Source organism: Jaculus jaculus, chromosome 10 (genome assembly GCF_020740685.1).
Source record: "Jaculus jaculus isolate mJacJac1 chromosome 10, mJacJac1.mat.Y.cur, whole genome shotgun sequence".
Classification (NCBI taxonomy): domain Eukaryota; kingdom Metazoa; phylum Chordata; class Mammalia; order Rodentia; family Dipodidae; genus Jaculus; species Jaculus jaculus.
This window is the reverse complement of record NC_059111.1, coordinates 19,643,811-19,662,985: the sequence shown is the minus strand read 5'-3', so window position 1 is coordinate 19,662,985 and position 19,175 is coordinate 19,643,811. Positions and strand designations below refer to the sequence as shown.

At 39.6% G+C, this 19,175-nt stretch overlaps 1 protein-coding gene across 1 annotated transcript in view; it reads right to left on the bottom strand.

The window, feature by feature from the left end:
• Arih1 (ariadne RBR E3 ubiquitin protein ligase 1) overlaps positions 1–19,175 on the bottom strand; it is a 101,476-nt gene that overhangs the window by 34,760 nt on the left and 47,541 nt on the right. Inside the window, exon 3 of the mRNA XM_004666712.2 lies at positions 8,050–8,194. Coding sequence (XP_004666769.2) covers positions 8,050–8,194 — 145 coding nt within the window. The remainder of the gene's footprint in view (positions 1–8,049; positions 8,195–19,175) is intronic.

Here is a 19,175-nt window from a genome sequence, read left to right as displayed (position 1 = left end):
AATAAGCTAAGAATAGTAGGAAAAGGTGGGCATTTTAATACTTATCTATATCTTAGCACCGAGGAGGCTGAAAGAAGAGGGCAGGCAGTTCTAGGCCAGCCTGAGCCCCATCTTAGGTCTCTAAACAAACAAGAATAGTAGTATTTTGCTCTCATACTCAAAATGATTTGAAAAGTTAATAACATGAGTGATGGATAAATGAAGTACACTACATTCTAATAATAGGACATCAACTACTTTAAATAATATTCAGTGCTGGAGAGATGGCTTAGTGGTTAAGGCGCTAGCCTGCAAACCTAAAGGACCCAGTTCCATTCCCCAGGACCTACATAACCCAAATGCTCAACGTGGCACATGAATCTGGAGTTTGTTTGCAGCAGCTAAAGGCCCTGGTGCACCCATTCTCTATCTGCCTCTTTCTCACAAAAATAAATAAAAGTAAAATATAAAAAAATAACATGCAACAGTCTGGACAATTATGAATATGTTATAAAGACTTGAGGCTAACCTGTTTTAGTTTCAGAAGTTAATTTATTTATTTAAGAGCAACAGACGTGGGGGAGGGGAGAATGGGCATGCCAGGGCCTCCAGTGCATCTGGCTAACATGGGTCCTAGGGAATAGAACCTCGAACCGGGGTCCTTAGGCTTCACAGGCAAGCGCTTAAACTGCTAAGTCATCTCTCCAGCCCTAGTTTCAGAAAACTTGATAAGGCTAAAGGTACCTATCACTTTAGAGGCTGATCATTTGCCTACAAAGTATAAGGCCCTGGGTTAGACTCCCCAGACTATAAAAAGAAAATGTAAAATATTTACTGCTAAATTACTTTTAATTAAGTAAAATACAGCTAAACTATTTTTTTTAAACAGAGGCTGGCACAGTGGCATGCACATGTACTCCCAGTGGCTTGAGAGGAAGAAGGATCCTTTCTGTCCAGGAAGAGTATGGACTACATATAGTACCATAAAGTCTATTATAGTATGAGTTTATGTTAAAAAATGAATCTTGGGCTAGAGAGACGGCTGGTTAAGGGACTTTCCTGTAAGCCTAAGGACCCATGTTTGATTCCCCAGTGACCATGTAAAGCCAGAGGCACAAGGTGGCATATGTGTTTGGAGTTCATTTGCAGTGGCTAGAGGCCCTGGCATGCCCATTCTCTCTCTCTCTGCCTCTCCCCCACCACCCCAATAAATAAATAAATAGAAGTCTCCCTTGTTCCTACCTCTGGTTCTGTTTGTTCCACCTAAAAGTAACCGTTATTTCCATTTTGCACATGTTCTTCTAGAGGTATTCTAATATATACAAACAAGTGAACCTCATATGCTCTTATCTTGCTGCTTGTTTTGGGCTTTATTATATTTATTTATTTATTTGTTTGTTTGTTTGTTTATTTGATTTTTGAGGTAGGGTCTCACTCTAGCCCAGGTTGACTTAGAATTCACTATGTAGTCTCAGGGTGGCCTTGAACTGATGGCAATCCTCCTACCTCTGCCTCTGCTGGGTTTAAAGGCATGTGCCACCGCACTCAGAGGGCTATATTATTTTGATATGGCTCCATACTTGTACACTGACTTACCTATGGTTTTATTGAGACAAGGTCTCACAGTAACCTAGGCTGACCTCAAACTCACAGCAACCTTTCTATGTCAGCCTCCAGAGTACTGGGATTACAGGAATGAGCCACCACATCTGGCTGGCTTACCCATTTTTTAAATATGTAGAAAAATAATCTACTATTTTTTGCAGTTCATTAGTGGACATTTAGACACCCCCCCCCCCATTTCCCTATCACAGTGACCACATATACACCTCTGTAATCACATGACATATCAGGGATAATATTCAGCTAAACTAGGTGGTCAGCAAGCCCCTGATGTTCCTGTCATCACCTTCCCAGGGCAATATGTGGAATGCCAAGGACTCAAACTCAGGCCCTCAGGCTTTCGAGCCAAGCATTCTACAGTCTGAGCCATGAATCAGCCCCCTTGTTCCCAAGTTTGCTGGGAAAAGACAAAGCTGCATATTTACTTTTCTGTGCTTTTTTCATGACATATTTTCATTATTTTTCACTGACTTTTTTTCAATGTATGGGGATTTTTACCTATTTAAGAGAACAGAAGGGCTGGGGCATTGGTTTGTTTGGAAAGCCCGCCTGCCCAGGATAAATCCCCAAGCCACACATGTAAAGCTAAATGGGCATTTGTTTGGAGCGGCCAGAAACCCTGACGTACCCCACCCATATACACGCATATATGCACACCCGCAATTAAGTAAAAAATAAAAATAAAAACCCCCAAAATGGATGTTTACAGTTATGAAATATATTTTCTGTTTCAATCTGAGTGTTTAAATTTTGTTGCTATGAAAAAGCACTTTTTTATAGTGAGTGACATGCATCAGTCTTCAAATTTATGGTTTCTAAATTCAGCAATTTTGATTTATGTCTCTAATTAGAAATCTGTTCATATTCCCCAGAGAGCTAGCCAAGTTGTCTCAACACTGTATATTGAGAAAGCCACCTCACTTTCAATTCCTATTTTATAATACATTTTCTCTTTATGAACATCTGACTCCCTTGGTTCCACTGTTCTGTCTATGCTTGCATCTGGTAGAGTAGTCCTCACTCTGCTTTCTCTCCCTGAAACCTATTCTTTTTCTTTAGCATTTTTCTATTGCTCCATCTTCCCAAATATTCATTCAAGTCATTTGTCTTAATAGTACTTCAAATATTCTTTTTTGTTTGTTTGCTTGTTTATCAAGGTAGGGTCTCACTCTAACCGAAGCTAACCAGGAATTCACTATGTAGTCTCAGAATAGTCTCAAACTCACAGCAATCCTCCTACCTCAGCCTCCCAAGAGCTGGAATTAAAGGTGTGCGCCACCACATCAGACTTGTATTCTTTTCTTTCACACATTTCCTATAAAGTTTATTTCTGGTCCTTTTATTCTTTTGTGGCTCTTACAACGAATGCTTTTAAAGTTCACTTTATTTTCTGATTAGCTATTATTGAAATATGCTTATGAAATTTCTTATGTTCATATTAAATGCAGAGTTAGAAGACAGAAAATTCTATATATAGCATATCAACTATATTTTTAAATCCACAGAAATAGCCCTGGAAGAAAATGTACCCCAGTTGTGAAACTAGTTTTACAAAGAAAATCACAAGTAAAATATGTACCAAAGAGTATAATCTTATTAATTCACCATCATTGAAAGAAATTGACAATAATTTGTTATGAGATCTCTAATAGAGTTTGTGTGCTGTTCAGTTCACCTCACAGCCCTGAAAAAAAAAAAATCCTTAAGACTGAGAAATTAATGGTCACAATGTTACTAAGTGAATGTCCTAAACCACACTGACTTCTAGTCCATTATGAGTATGTACAATGTCATATAATGCCAAGGTATTGTGCTGCTAGCCAATAGTGCTAGATGAGTGCCTAAGGTAGGAGGATCATGAGAATCCAGCCTGAGATAATATTAAGTTCTAGGACAGGATGTACTACATATAAAAAAATAAAAACCTGTCTGACTGGAGAGCTGGTTTACCATTAAGTGCTTGCCTGTGAAGGCCAAGGACCCCGGTTCCAGGCTCGATTCTCCAGGACCCACAAAAGCCAATGCATTTGGAGTTCATTTGCAGTGGCTGGAGGCCCTGGCATGCATGCCCATTCTCTATCTATCTGCCTCTTTCTCTTTCTGTCACTCTCAAATAAAAAAAATTAAAAAAGAAATGTGTGTCATTATTGTGTCATCTGGTTATTTTCCATCTGGTGGGTCATATTTTCCTTTCCTTTCCCCTTTGACCTCTCTGCCCCTTACTACATGTTCAACATCCTTGACTCCTTGGTTTGCCCCTAACTAAGAGGATTATGCTACCTACTCAATAAACTTATCTTTGCTTCTACTGCAAATAAAATCAAACAAAAATACATTAATAACCTATGGAGTATTATGCATAACAAATTAATAATCTTAAAGGGTTTAATAGAGCATTCATTCAAGTTTCATTCATCTCTGCTACTTTTCATACACAGGAACTAATGTTCAATGGCAGAAAAAACACTTCAGCAGGATCATCTTTCCTCCACTAGAAACTGCCAATATACTCTCTAAAATTGAAGTCACTTTGTTTGTCTCCCAGGAGCTTAATGAAAACATAAGGTTAGACCTTGATGAGATGCTAACAGCATTGTTGGTGCTTGGCGCCCCGAGCACCAACATTCTATATAGGCCTTCAAGGTGAGGGTGGGAGCATGCAACTAACATATCTTTTTTTAGAAAATACAAAGCATTTACTACATGGCAGTAAGTGATTAATAACTTATGTGACATTTTCTTGTAGAATGATGGGTAAGTACACGACAATACTACATTGAATCCAAACAAGTAACTACTGCCAAGATTAAGAAACTGCTGTGTATGCCCCAACACAAGTAATGGCAGTGAATCTATTAAATTACAAAGTGACCCCAAAGTCATCACAAATTCAAAGCTGAGACTCCAAAGAACTATATAAAGTAAACTGTCAGGAACATTTTGAAGATTAACTGAAAAACACCCACCTTCAAGTGGGGGCACAATTCCATTGGATGAGGGTCCAGAATGAAGGGGGGTGGGGAGGGCAGGCGGGCATGCGCCAGAATGACACAAGTATTCATCACTCTCTGATTTCTGAGTGTGGATGCAATATGACCAGACAGATGCCTCATACTCCTTTCCCTTCTTGATGAACTGTATCTTCTCAAACCATGACCAAAGTAAACCAATCTTCCCTTATTTCTGGTCAGGTATGTAGTCACAACATCAAGCAAAGTTACTTACAATACATACAATTTTCCTCTGACACCATCTTCAGCATCGTATCTTCTATTTGCCACTTAATCTACCTACCAATCTTTCTGAATGTCCCTGTATTTATTTGCCCAGCCAATCTGTGAAAAACAAATTATGTACTTTTTTTGTATTAAGTTTTCAGAATTTAGGACAGATTCTTCCATGTTAAATGATGATTTATTTATGTTCTCCTTCAGTAGTTAGTTGCAAGTACAAAACACAAAAGTTCATAGCAGGCTGGAGAGATGGCTCTGCAGTTAAGGTGCTTGCCTGCAAACCTTAAGGACCAGAGTGCGATTCCCTAGTACTCACGTAATCTAGATACACAAGATGGCTCATGTGTATGGAATTGGCTCATGTGCATGGAATTCGTTTGCATGGGAGGCCCTGGCATAGCCATTCCCTCTCTGTATCTGCTTCTCTATCTGCCTCTCTCTTTCTCTCTCTCAAATAAATACATACTTTTAAAAGTTCATTGCAAGTGTCAAGCTGTCATGTTTAACTCTGTTGAGGCTATTAGACAATATGAAGGGCACTGAAAAAACTTTGAATATTTACAAACAGCTATCTTTAGTAGTCATATTAGATTTAAGATTTAAATGAAGGGAAAGCTGGCTATAACTAGAGCATGAAGAACATTACAGAATGAGGAAACCATGTATAACAGTCATAGAAACATTTGTAACCTAGAAGCACAATATGACTGTCTACTGGCAAGGAATCTGTTGAAGACAATAAAATACTCACAACCCAATTTAATGTATTTTAATAGTAATACTGATTGTTGTGTTTTTAAAAATATTTGTTAGGGAGCTGGGCATGATGGTGCATGCCTTTAATCCCAGCACTCTGGAGACAGTGGTAGGAGGATCAGTGAGAGTTTGAGGCCACCCTGAGACTACATAGTGAATTCCAAGTCAGACCTTACCTCAAAAATCCGAAATAAGCCGGGCATGGTGGCGCATGCCTTTAATCCCAGCACTCGGGAGGCAGAGGTAGGAGGTTCGCCGTGAGTTCAAAGCCACCCTGAGACTACAGAGTTAATTCCAGGTCAGCCCGGACCAGAGTGAGACCCTACCTCGAAAAACCAAAAATAAATAAATAAACAAATACTTGTTAGGAAAAAAAATACTCATTAGGGTTGTAACTTGAGGAGAGGAAAATCATAGTTCTCAGGCTGGAAGCTATCTGAAGGAATAAATCAGCACATTACGTCAGTTGTTTCTTTTTTTAATTCTTTTTGAGGCAAGACCAATAGACGGCAACCCTCCTCTTTTTTTATGAGAGGGGGAAGAGGGAGGGAGGGAAGCGAGAATTGGTGCACCAGGGCCTCCCGATATTATAATCAAACTCCAGATGCAGGCACCACTTTGTGCACATGTGCAACCTTACGCACTTGCATCATCTTGTGCATCTGGCTTAGATGGGACCTGGAGAGTCGAACATGGGTCCTCAGGGTAAGCACCTTAACCACTAAGCCATCTCTCCAGGCTGACATCAATCCCCCCCACCACCCATACCCCCCCCCCCCGTACGGTCTCATCTAGCTCAGGCTGACCTGGAATTCACTATGTAGTCTCAGGGTGGCCTTGAACTCACTGCAATCCTCCTACCTCTACTCCCGAGTGCTGGGATTAAAGACGTGTGCCACCACGACCAGCTTCAAATTTTTTTTTTTTTCAAATGTCATCTAAAATGAAATGCGGCGATTCAGCAGTCCATAAAGCTAACTACTCAGTATGAGAAATATGATCAGAACCTGAGAATTCAGAAATCTAGTTCTACACTTTACCTAATGCAGTAATCATTCTATTTCTCTAAAACTGTTGTCGTTTTGAAAATTCTTTTTGATCAGTTATACATTTAAGCAAATTATCTTTTCAAAAGGATAGCTTTAGAGATATACATCTAGGACTTAAGGTAAACAATCTTTAATATGTCAAAACACGTAAGTATTACTCTGGTAAGAAAGACCTGGTACATAGTTAACTACTAGAAAGAACTGCTCACTTAAGAAAATAAGATAGTTCTAATTATTGTCGTGTTAAATGATTTCTTAAATATTACTGAAACATCTTAGAAGTTGAATTTCAAGTAACTACACACAAATATAATTTTCCTATAGTTCCTGATAAAGTAATCCCATCATAGAATAGTTTAAACCTAAATTTTATTATTAAACATTCCAAAGTAAACTATTTTAAATAAAATACTGAGTTTTTTTTTTTTTTTTTTTTAAGAAAACACCCCTTATTTGGTTCTATTCTCTGATCTAATTCTGTTCACACTTGCTATGTTTAACAATCTCCACAGGGCTGAAGACAGCTCAATGATTAAGGTGCTTGCCTGCAAAACCAAACAATCCAAGAGTTTGATTATCAATACCCAAGTAAAGCCAGATGCAAAAAAGTGGCACATGCATCTGGAGTCTGTTTGCAGTGGCTGGAGGCCCTGGTAAACCCATTCTCCCTCTTAACACATAAATAAATATTGAAATTTAAAAAATAATCTTTACCAAAATAGATTTTTATGAATGAAAAATCTCATTCTGAAAATTCCCTAACAAATATAAAATGCATTTTATATGGGTTTTGGATGTTGAAAGCAAGAAAGTTTTGAATTTTTTCCTTTTTTTTTTTTTTTTGAGGGGGGGATGTTAAAGGTGGGGTTTTGCTCTAGCTCAGGCTAACATGAAATTCACAGCATAGTCAAGGTGGTCTCGAACTCACAGCAATCCTCCAACTTTGGCTGGGATTAAAGGTGCATGCCACCACGCCAGATTACCTTCGGGTTTTTTTGAGGTAGGGTCTCACTCTAAACCAAGCTAACCTAGAATTCATTGTATAATCCCAGGTTGGTTATCTTCCTATTGCTGCCTCCCAAGTGCTGGGATTAAAGGACTGTACAGCTATGTCTGACAAGTTTTGAGTATTTTAATTTGGATAAAAAATAATTTACTGTCTACCTGTTACACAATTCTCCAAATAGTGTTAAAATAAACTCTAGAAAAACTTAGGCAGATAAACTATACAAGTTTAAGAACTTAGTGTTGATTCTTTCTATTCCTTTCCTTATGTGTAATACATTGATTGGCTGGTTATATAGCTTATGGCTCCCAGAACTCAAGATTTTCCATTGTTTAAATATTTTAAGTGGATTTACCCTTTAAAATATAGTGTTGGTGCTAGCCTTAAACTACCAGATACTCACCGAGTTAGGGTAGTTCAAGTAGCAGATCTGACAAGGCATATCCTGTGCTGATGACCTTGTATTCATCTGGCGTGTTCGAGACTTTTTACTTGGATTAATTACATGACACTCAGCAAAGAGCTTCTCCAGGTTTCCATCAAAGTACCTGCATTATTTAAACAGAAAGGATGAGAGCCCAGCAATAGCACAGTCAGAGCTCTCAAAAAAATAATAATTTTATATAGGGAAAAAGCAATTAACTAAATTAAAATAAAGCAAGATTGAAATTGTTTGCTGTGAGGACAGAAGAGATGGTGTAGCCAAAATGATGGCATAAAGAAGGGGTGCATGTTTGTAGATCAGAGTACACTGAGGCTTTGCTGCTTTGCTTTTAAGTCTGTTTTAAAGTAGGGGTTCTGGGAGACTAAGCCACTAACATTTTAATAGTAATGTAATAACTTTAGAATGAATGTTATTAGCTACTGTTATCTATGTAGAGTATTGGTATCAAAAACCAATGAAGATATTTAATTACTAATTTTAGTTAAAACAGTTCAAATACATTAGCTTTTGTATCTACTTACAACACAAACTTTACACATATCTCATTCTAAAAATTTGACTTGCTTTCTACTTCTCCTTTTGAGCTGTCTTTTTAAGTTAGTAGGAAAGGTAAATAAAAAAGAAATTAAGAGTATATTTTAAAATAGTTACAACAGGTCTGGCAAGATGGCCTAGCAGTAAAGGTGCTTGCTTACAAAGTCTGCTGGCCCGGGCTACATTCCTCAATACCCATGCAAAGCCGGGTGCACAAGTGGTGCATGCACTGGAGTTCCTTTGTAGTGGCAGGAAGCCCTGACACACCCATATTCTTTCTCTCTGCTTATAATAAAGTTATGATTTTTAGACAGTTACATCAAATGCATACGTAAATAAAGTAGTAGTAGAACCTCTGATATACCAACAGATACACAAGTATGCCAAGTGCTACTTATGGTGTTCGAACTGACTGGTCAACTTCACAGAAGACAGTGGTGAATATGTACCCAGTACAATGTCTCCAACAACATGGTCCTTAGCCTACTAAAATATCCTAATATACTAAAGGCAAACAAGCTGAGGGGGAAAAAACCCTCAAACTTTCAAATTTGTGAATCAATACAACCAGCAAAAGATTCATGTAAAAGCTGCTCAATTATGTTCTAGCTTAACACAAGAATGCTATTAACAACATTCTTTTTTTTGAATCTATTTAAACTTGCAAGCAGAGAGAGAATGGGCATGCCAGGACCTCCAGCCACTGCAAGCCAACTCCAGTTACATATGCCACTTTGTGCATCTGGCTTTATGTAAGTACTGGGTTAATAAATCCGGGTCCTTAGTCTTTGCAGGCAAGCACCTTAAAGGGCTGAGCCATCTCTCCAGCCCAAAAACATTTTTTTGTTTTATTTATTTATTTGAGAGCGACAGATAGAGAAAGAGGTGGGGGGGAGGAGAGAGGGAAGAAGGGGGAGAAGGGCAGGAAGAGAGAGGGAGGGAGAGGGAAAGAGAGAGAATGGGTGTGCCAGGGCCTCCAGCCACTGCAAACAAACTCCAGACATGTATGCCCCCTTGTGCACCTGGCTAACATGGGTCCTGGGGAATCAAGCCTCAAACCGGGGTCCTTAGGCTACATAGGCAAGTAAGTGCTTAACTGCTAAGCCATCTCTCCAGCCCCCCAATAACATTTTTGATACATAAGTACATTTTCAATCTAAAAACAATCAACAGATCACCAATATACTGAATGAGGGTTTTCTTCAGTCCTGTGTCAAGCCTTACTTTGTCTCTGGGCAAAAAAAAAAAAAAAAAAAAAAAAAGCTTATCAAAGAACAAATCATACTACTCCCATTTTGATTGATAATTTGAATATTTCATTGAAATAAACTGTTAGTCAAAGTACTTAGGAAATGCCAGCACGCTTTAAAGGGGAACTCATAAAGTTAAAACTGTCAGGAATCTATACAGTCGCCCTGAGTGATACCGATAAACAGAATATATTTAAAGGGAGAAAGCCAAATGCTTCCCGACGAATATTCTCTCTCAGAAAACATAAGAGGTCAAGTTTTACCTGCAAAGCAGAAGTAGATGAAGCTAACAATAAATACGGATCTGTAAAGCAATGAACATCTTGTCCTAAAATAAGTATTCATGTTTTAATTAAGGACAGTTTGGTTATCCAGAATGTGAGTATATGGAATTGATGGCTTGTCTGTTTTAACATTCCAGACAGCATTTTATGCATACACAACCACAAAGACATGTGTCTATAACGCCATATAAATAACACCATACTCTGCGACTTGTAACTTCCTTTCACCATTAACAATATTTAACACACATTTTTTTAGTTCATAAACATTTATCTACATGACTTCATTTTTGCATAATACTCCACTGTATTATACTCAAATGAATCTATCCTGAAGGAGATTTAGAATGCTGAATTCAACTTTGGTCCTTTATAAAGAGGGAAAATATCTAGATTGGTATTCCTTTACTACTGAGGTCAAACATTGTTTTATGTAAAACTAATGATCCTTTGTCTTGGTGATGCTTTTTTCCCCAGTTCCTACCTTTCCTTAACTTTGTTTAATGTTGTGTAATTACCACTTTGAACTAATTTTTGTGGATTGTTGGGATGGGGCAGCATGGAGTGTGTGAAGGGTCAAAAGGGAAATCCCACTATCAGCTTTTTGTTTGCTTGCTCTGGTTTTTTTTTCAAGGTAGGGTCTCACTCTAGCCGAGGCTGACCTGGGATTCACTCTGTATTCTGAGGGTGGTCTTGAACTCACAGAGATATTCCTAAGTGCCGCCTGAGTGCTGGGATATGGGATAAGGCATGCAACACCATGCCCAGCACCTACTATCAGCTTTTTGCATGGGTCCTGGGAATCTGAACGCCAGCTGTCACACCTGCATACAGGCACTTTTGTGCACTGAGCCATCTGCATAGCACCTACCACTCAGAATTTTTTTTTTCTTTGAGGCAAGCCCAACAGACTGGTCTTTTCTTATACGAGAGAGACAGACATGGGGGGGAGGGGAGAATATGATTTGGGGTCCCAGGGCCACCAGGCCACTGGAATCAAACCCCAGCTGTATGAGCCACCTTGTGCACATGTTCAACCTTGTGCTTGAGTCACCTTTGTGTGCCTGGCTTAGATGGGATCTGGAGAGTTGAGCATGGGTCCTTAGGCTTGAGAGGCAAGCACCTTAACTACTAAACTATTCCTCCAGGCCCCACTCTGAATTTTTATGTAGGCAAATTTATCATGCAGCGTGATCACAATTTCTAGATTTCATGACATTTGTTCTTTATTCACAAAGACTTTTTTTTAAAAAGCCAATTCATGATTTATATTTTTCTCCTTTAAATTGTCTCCATTATAATTACTAGTTCACTTGGAACATTTTCTTGTATAATGTGGAAAAAAGGTAGACTTCCATTTCATTTTAATTCAAATAGGTAATCATTTATTGACGTGTGGTTCATCTGTCTCAAATACTTTTTCCTACTTCCCTTTCTGATATGTGCCTTCTCTGACAGTTTGTTGTCACTAAGTATATATGGTCCTTTTGTATTACATCCTAATGGTACTTTGTACTATTTTGCAGAATGTTACTGACTATATTCAGTACTGCTGGGAATTTTTGCTAGAATATATACCTCATGGGCACTACTTTATTGCTAGAGCACCAGAGTCTAGAGCACCCTTTTTCTCCACTGAGCTACCATCCCCTACAAGTGTCTTACAATGCACTCAATTTCTTACAGTGATCTAACTCTATTAACATCCTTGTAGCTACCTATTACATTTCCATTGTAAGATAAATAAGTTCCTAGACTCTTTCTTAACTTTACAGTTCTTATAGCTTAGGACAGATTTCCAGTATTCTTTGATAGGGGTCACTTTATCACAATTCTTGGTTATTTATCCCTATTTATTTTTTCAAGGTAGTTTATATTGTTTGGTTAAAGGTTAAAACACTTTTGTTGGAACTTTCACTACAATTATATTGAGAATATATAGACACTGACTATAACAGAAGTCTTTCTGGCCAAGAATAAACTCTTTAAATCTTCCATTATAAATTTTTTTCTCAGTACTTTTACTTTGTCCATTACGCAAACTCTGCAAATATTTCAGCAAACTGGCTTTCCAATATTTGAAGGTATTTACCGTCAATCTAAATTCCTTTACTTTAGGCATACTTCAGACAAGTTAGCTATTTCCTTATGAAATTTCAATTTTTGTTGCTGCTGCTGTTGTTTTTCAAGGTAGGGTTTCATTCTAGCCCAAGAAGAGCAGGAATTCACTAAGTAGTGTCAGGGTAGCCTTGAACTCACGGCAATCTTCCTACTTCTGCCTCCCAAAGGCAGGAATTAAAGATGTGCTTCACCACGCCCAGGCTGAAATTTCAATTTTTTAAGCCGGGCGTGGTGGTACATGCCTTTAATCCCAACACTCTGTAGGCAGAGGGAGGAGGGTCACCATGAGTTCAAGTCTACCCTGAGAATACACAGTGAATTCCAGGTCAGCCTGAGCTAGAGTGCACCCAGCCTTGAGAAAAAAAAAAAAAGAATAATAAGAATAATGTAAGTAAACCAAAAAAAAAATAAAAGTAAATAAATGAACCAGGTGCATGCCTTTAATCCCAGCACTATTCAGGCAAAGGTTGCAGGATCTGTAGCAAGAAACTACATAGTGAATTTCAGGACAGCTGGGACTAGATAAATAGCCTACCTTGAAAAATGCAAACAAAATTTTTTTTTTGTTTGTTAAATTAATGAGGCCTGGAGAAAGAGCTTACTGGTTAAGGCACTTGCCTGCAAAGCCTAAGGACTCAGGTATGATCCCCCAATTCCCACATTCCAGATGCACAAGGTGGTGCACGTCTCTAGAGTTCCTTTGCAGTAGCTAGAGGCCCTGGCTTGCTCATTCTTGGTCTCTCTCTCAAGCAAATAAAACACTTTAAATTTTAAAAAACTGAATAAATGAACAAACCAACCAACCCTAAGTGCAACATAAAACCATTTACAGTTGAACCTAAAGGCAATGTAGTTCAGAAGCAGTCAATCATCTGTTAACTCCATCCCCACCCCTAACTCAGAGTTGAACATAGTACCTTTGGCATGTCAGACAATCACTCTATTGCTGAGCTAACCCCTCCAGCTGTTAGACGTTACTTTTTTTTTAAATTAATAGATTTTTTTTTAAAACTCTGACATCTCTTGGACAATGTCTTGCACTCTGTAGCTCTGCCTGGCCTACAACTCACTATTTGTACACCAGGCTGGTGGAGAGCTCAAGGTCAGCCTGGGACTAGATAGTGAATTCCAGGTCATCTTGGGCTACAGGAAGACCTTATTTTCAATTGCCTAGAATTCAAAGCCCTCCACAATGCGCCTCTGATTAAGCATTTCCAAGCATTTTCTCCTTTATTTCTTCATTCTACTGAATGTCATCACTGTTCAATATGTATGCCTTACATTTCTACCATACGTGGTTTTGTTTCTCAACCTGAAGTGCCCAAGTTTTCATCTCTTCTGCTTTTCCTAACCCAATCAAATGCTGCTCATCTATAAATATTTTCCAGCTGGGCATGGTGGCACACACCTTTAATCCCAACACTCAGGAGGCAGAGGTAGGAGGATCCCTGTGAGTTTGAGGCCACCCTGAGAAAACTCCATAGTGAATTCCAGGTCAGCATGAGCTACAGTGAAACCTACCTAAAAAAAAAAACAAGCCGGGCGTGGTGGCACACGCTTTTAATCCCAGCACTCGGGAGGCACAGGTAGGAGGATTGCCATGAGTTCAAGGCCACCCTGAGATGACAGAGTTAATTCCAGGTCGTCAGCCTGGAGCAGTGAGACCCTACCTTGGAAGGAAAAAAAAAAAAAAAAACTTTAAGCACTGTCTGAATACACTGTGATATATTGCTTTGTTTACCAATGTCTTGCTCTGTATTTTACATACAGTTGATAAGTAAAAAGTTACTGAAATTTATGAAGTATTGAGGAAGCATAGAAAATAAAAACAGCATAGATACAAGAAAACCAATTTGGGTTTTTCTGATTGTTTTGGATTAGGTAAGGTTTCCTTAGTGAGTCCAGGATGGCCTGGAAATCTTAGTCCTCATGCCTACCAAATGCTAGGGGTTATAGGTATGTGCTATCAACACCTGGCTATGAAAAACACTTCCAAAAACTAAGGACAGCCTATGCTAGAGCGAGACCCTACCTTGAAACACCAAAAAGAAAAAAAGAAAAAAGAAGAAAAGAAAGAATAAAAAAATTAGATAGAAGCAGGACTTTTTTAAGTCTTGCTGTCATAAACAGAAGGGGAAACAGGGACAACTCAATTTTGCTGCCTGCCTGCCTGCCTGCTAAGTAGGATTCATGCTGCAGTAGTTTAATCAAACTCAGCACTTCAAGAAGATTCAAGGCCGCAACACTACCTTTAATGCTCCATGCCACAGTACTGAGGACACCAGTGAGCACTGATGTCTGTGCCTTTGTGGAAACAGTACCTCCACGAAAAGAGTACCTGGTACTGTGACAATTTCCTATTAACACAACCTTCATGTCTGACTTATTATTAAAAATAATTTCTTATTTTTTTCCCCCGAGGTCTTGTTCTAGCTCAGGCTGACCTAGAATTCACTATGTAGTCTGGGCGGCCTTGAAATCATGGTGATTCCTCCTACCTCTGCCTCCAGAGTGCAGGCAGGGATTAAAGACATGTGACTTGGCTAACTTTTTTTAAAGACAAAAGACTGATGTACTTCAAATTCATAAACTCAAGAAACTCAGCTTCCCAGGTAACTGGGAACTGACCATACAGACCAGGATGATTCCCAATAATCGACATTGTTTTCACTTAATCTCTTAGTTTATGACTACAAATCCTGACTGATGGGCTAGGAAAGTAAGAGGGTAGGTTAAGGTATGACACAAACAATGGAAGAAGTATCCCACAAACCCTATGGTAGCAGAGCAGCACAGCAGTGGTTACAGTTTGCTCTGCTCTGCTTTGTGTCATCCAGAGGAATTTGAGAAAAACCTCAAGAACAGAAAAATCCCAGTGGTAGAGCATTTGCCTAACATAGGCAAACCCTCTTAGGCTTGGTCCCTAGCACCACAAAAAAACAAGCCACAAGAGCCAAAGACTAAAAGAGAAAAGCTCGCAACCGATGTTTCTTAGATTTCTGTGTGTACTTCAGTGTTTCAGTACTAATTATAATTTTGCTACAAACTGCTGGTCAATATTCTTTATCAAGCTGAAAAATTATCTTTTCAGCCTGCTAAGAATTTTTATTTTACAAAACCATGGGTTAACTATGCAATTTTATTATCTTTGTAAGTGGTAATTTTATTTTTTTATTTGTAAGCAGACAGAGGGAGGGGAGAGAATAGGAGAATGGGTACAATAGGGCCTCCAGCCATTGCAAACAAACTCAAGACACATGTACCATTTTATGAATCTGGATTTACATGGGTACTGGGGAATCAAACACAGGTTGTAGGCTTTGCATGCAAGCACTGTGACCCTGAGCCACCTCTCTAGCTCAGGGTTATTTATGTTTTGGCTACCCTTCATTAATCTGTTATATAATCAATGTTATACGCGAGTGTTTTCCTTGATGATGATCTATTCCTACACTCCTAAGAGAAATACATCAGCCATCAATTTGTTCAATTAAATTGACCTTATTTATTAATACAACAGCTATGTTTATAATAAAGGTGATTTACTCACGATGCATATAACTTTGGAACCATTGCTATTCTTACTTGTCTCTGTAGTCCAGGCTGGTCTGGAACTCACTGTGACCAAGGCCTCCAACTTTTGATTCTCCTGCCTCAGCACCCAACTATGCTTGGCTTTTTTTGTGTGCTTTCTAAAAGTTTTTTTTCTTGACACTTTTTATATACAAGTATTTTGATAACAATCCCCTCCCCTTCCACAGAACTCCTTCTTACCACTGAGCCCCTCTTCCACTTTGATGTCTTTTCTTTCTTTTTTTTGGGGGGGGGGGAATCCCAGGTAGGGCTCACTGTAGCCCAGGCTGACCTGGAACTCACTCTGTAACCCCAAAATGACCTCTAACTCATAGTGATCCTCTTACCTCTGCCTCCTGAGTACTGGGACTAAAGGCATGTGCCACCAAGCCTGGCATGATTTCAGAGACAGAGAGAGATTGATTGTGTGTGTATTTCTCTACTGAGTTTAGTTAGGGTTTCCTACAGGAGCGTGGATGGAGGATAATTTAGGAGAATAGGTATAATTTACCACCAGTGGATACACATCAATGAAGAAAATGTCTCCTGCTCCCAATAAGCCAGTTTCTGCCAGTAATTACTTAGGAAGGGGTTGGGGGAGGGGCTCATGAGCACGTCAACCATCCCTAACAGAAAAGCTTAAGACTCAAATATTACACAATAGTCACTTGTGGCCATGACTGCCATGTTGCTGTCACCCTTTCCAGTTTTTCAAGGTAGGGTCTCTTGCTGTAGCCCAGGCTGACCTGGAATTCACTACATAGTCACAGGGTGGCCTCAAATTCACAGAGATCCTCCTACCTCTGCCTCCAGAGTGCTGGGATTAAAGGCATGCACCAATATCCCTGGCTTATAGCCCTTTTTAAAAATTCCATTTTAAAAAAGCGTTTTTGTTTTTGACCAGATGCCATAATCTTAATTTTTTAATTTTTATTTATTTATTAGAGGAAGAGAGTGAGGGAGAGAGGAAGAAAGTGAGGGAGGGAGGGAGAGGTAGAGAGAGAATGGGCATGCCAGGACCACTAGCCACTGCAAAAAGGTGGTACCTGGCTTACAGTGGACCTGGAGAATCAAACCAGGGTCCTTTGCAGGCATGGGCCTTAACAGGCAAGCCATCTCTCCAGCCCTAAATTTATTTTAAATTTATTAACTTAAGGACAGAGAAGGGGAGGGGGAGGGAGACTGAATGGGTACATACAGGGCATCCAGTCACTGAAAACTCAGGATACAAGTGACACCTTGTGCATCTGGCTTATGTGGGTACTAGGGAATCAAGCCTCAAACCAGGGTCTTTAGGCTTCACAGGCAAGTGCTTAATAGCTAAGCCATCTCTCCAGTCCATCCCCATTTTTTTTTAAATAAGTTTTCTAATTTTCTTTTTTTTTAAATTTTTTTGTTCATTTTTTTATTTGTGAGTGACAGACACAGAAAGGCAGAGAGAGAGAGAATGGGCATGCCAGGGCCTCCAGCTACTGCAAACGAACTCCAGACGCGAAAGCCCCCTTGTGCATCTGGCTAACGTGAGTCCTGGGGAAGGGAGCCTCAAACCGGGATTCTTAAGCTTCACAGGCAAGCACTTAACTGCTAAGCTATCTCTCCAGGGCCCCACTTTTTTAATCAGGATGTTTGTTTTGTTATTGGAGTACGAGTTCTCTATATATTTTGGGTAAGAGGACTGACCCAAATACAGATTAAGTGTTTTGGATTTTCCCCCCAAATTTATGTCTTGTCTTGTTAGTCTTTTGATATTTGAATTCTTAAAATTCACTGGAAATAGTTTTGTGATTCTCATTTTAGTGGTGACTGTTGTGTTTCAGTAACGTCTGCTTTTATTGTAAATATCTATCCTACCTCTGTTTTTATGTTATTCTTCTCTTTTTTAATTTTTATGGTTTATTTTTATTTATTTATTTGATAGTGACAGACAGAAAAAGAGGCAGAGAGAGAGAGAGAGAGAGAGATAGAGAGAGAGAATGGGCGCACCAGGGCCTCCAGCCACCACAAACGAACTCCAGACGCGTGCACCCCCTTGTGCATCTGGCTAACATGGGTCCTGGGGAATCGAGCCTCGAACTGGGGTCCTCAGGCTTCACAGGCAAGTGCCTAACTGCTAAGCCATCTCTCCAGCCCCCATTCTCTTTTTTAAATGTTTATTTCTTATTAGACAGAGTGTGTGCATGTGCATGCGTGGATACAGCAGGCCTCTTTCCCCTGCACTACTTCATGCAGCTGGTTATATGTTGGTAGTGGGAACTGAACCCAGGCCACCAGGTTTTACAAACAGGTTCCTTTAACAGCAAAGCCCTCTCTCCAGTACCTATTCTTCTAATTTCTTTTCTTTTTGGTTTTTGTTCTCTTGTTTTGTGTTTTTTTTTTTTTCCTCCAAGGTAAGGTCTCACTCTGGGCCACGCTGGCCTAGAATTAGCTATGTAGTCTCAGGGTGGCCTTGAACTCTCATGACCCTCCTATCTCTGCCTTCCGAGTGCTGGGATTAAAGACGTGTGCCACCATGCCAGGCTCTATGTTGTGTTTGTTTTTATTTGAGAGAGATAATGAGGCAGAGGGAGGGAAAGAATGGGCACAACAGGTCCTCCAGCCACTGCAAACAAACACCAGATACAGGCACCACCTTAGGCATCTGGCCTACAAGAGCCCTGGGGAATCAAATAGAGGTCCTTTGGCTTTGCAGGAAAGTGCCTTAACCACTAAGGCATCTCTCCGGCCCTGGTATGTTTTATCAGGTACGGTCTCACTCTAGCCCAGGCTGACCTAGAATTCACTATGTAGTCTCAGGGTGGCCTTGAATTCACGGTGATCCTCCTACTTCTGCTTCCCAAGTACTGGGATTAAATGTGTGCCACCATCGCCTGGCTCTAATTTCTTGCTTTAAAGGCTTAGTTCTAATTTTACGTTATTTTTCTTATGATATTCAAAAATGGTAATTTCTCTGTACATCTTCAGAAACACCTCACATTTATTTATATGTACTCTTATTTTGTTCTAATTATTTTGGTGCATGAATATTTGACAGCCATGCACAGTGGCTCAGGTCTATAATCCCAGTATTTAAGAGGCAAAAGAGGGCTGGGGAGATGGCTCAGAGGTTAAAGGTGATTTCCTGCAAGGCCTTCCAGCTCAGGTTAAATCCCTAGTACCCACATAAAGCCTAACACATATGTCTGGAATTTGTTTGCATTTCTAAGAAAGAGGCCTAGCTATGACAATTCCCCCTTCCACAAATCAATAAATATCTTTACAAAAAAAAAAAAAAAAAAAAGACTAGCCGAGCATGGTGACGCATGCCTTTAATCCCAGCACTTGG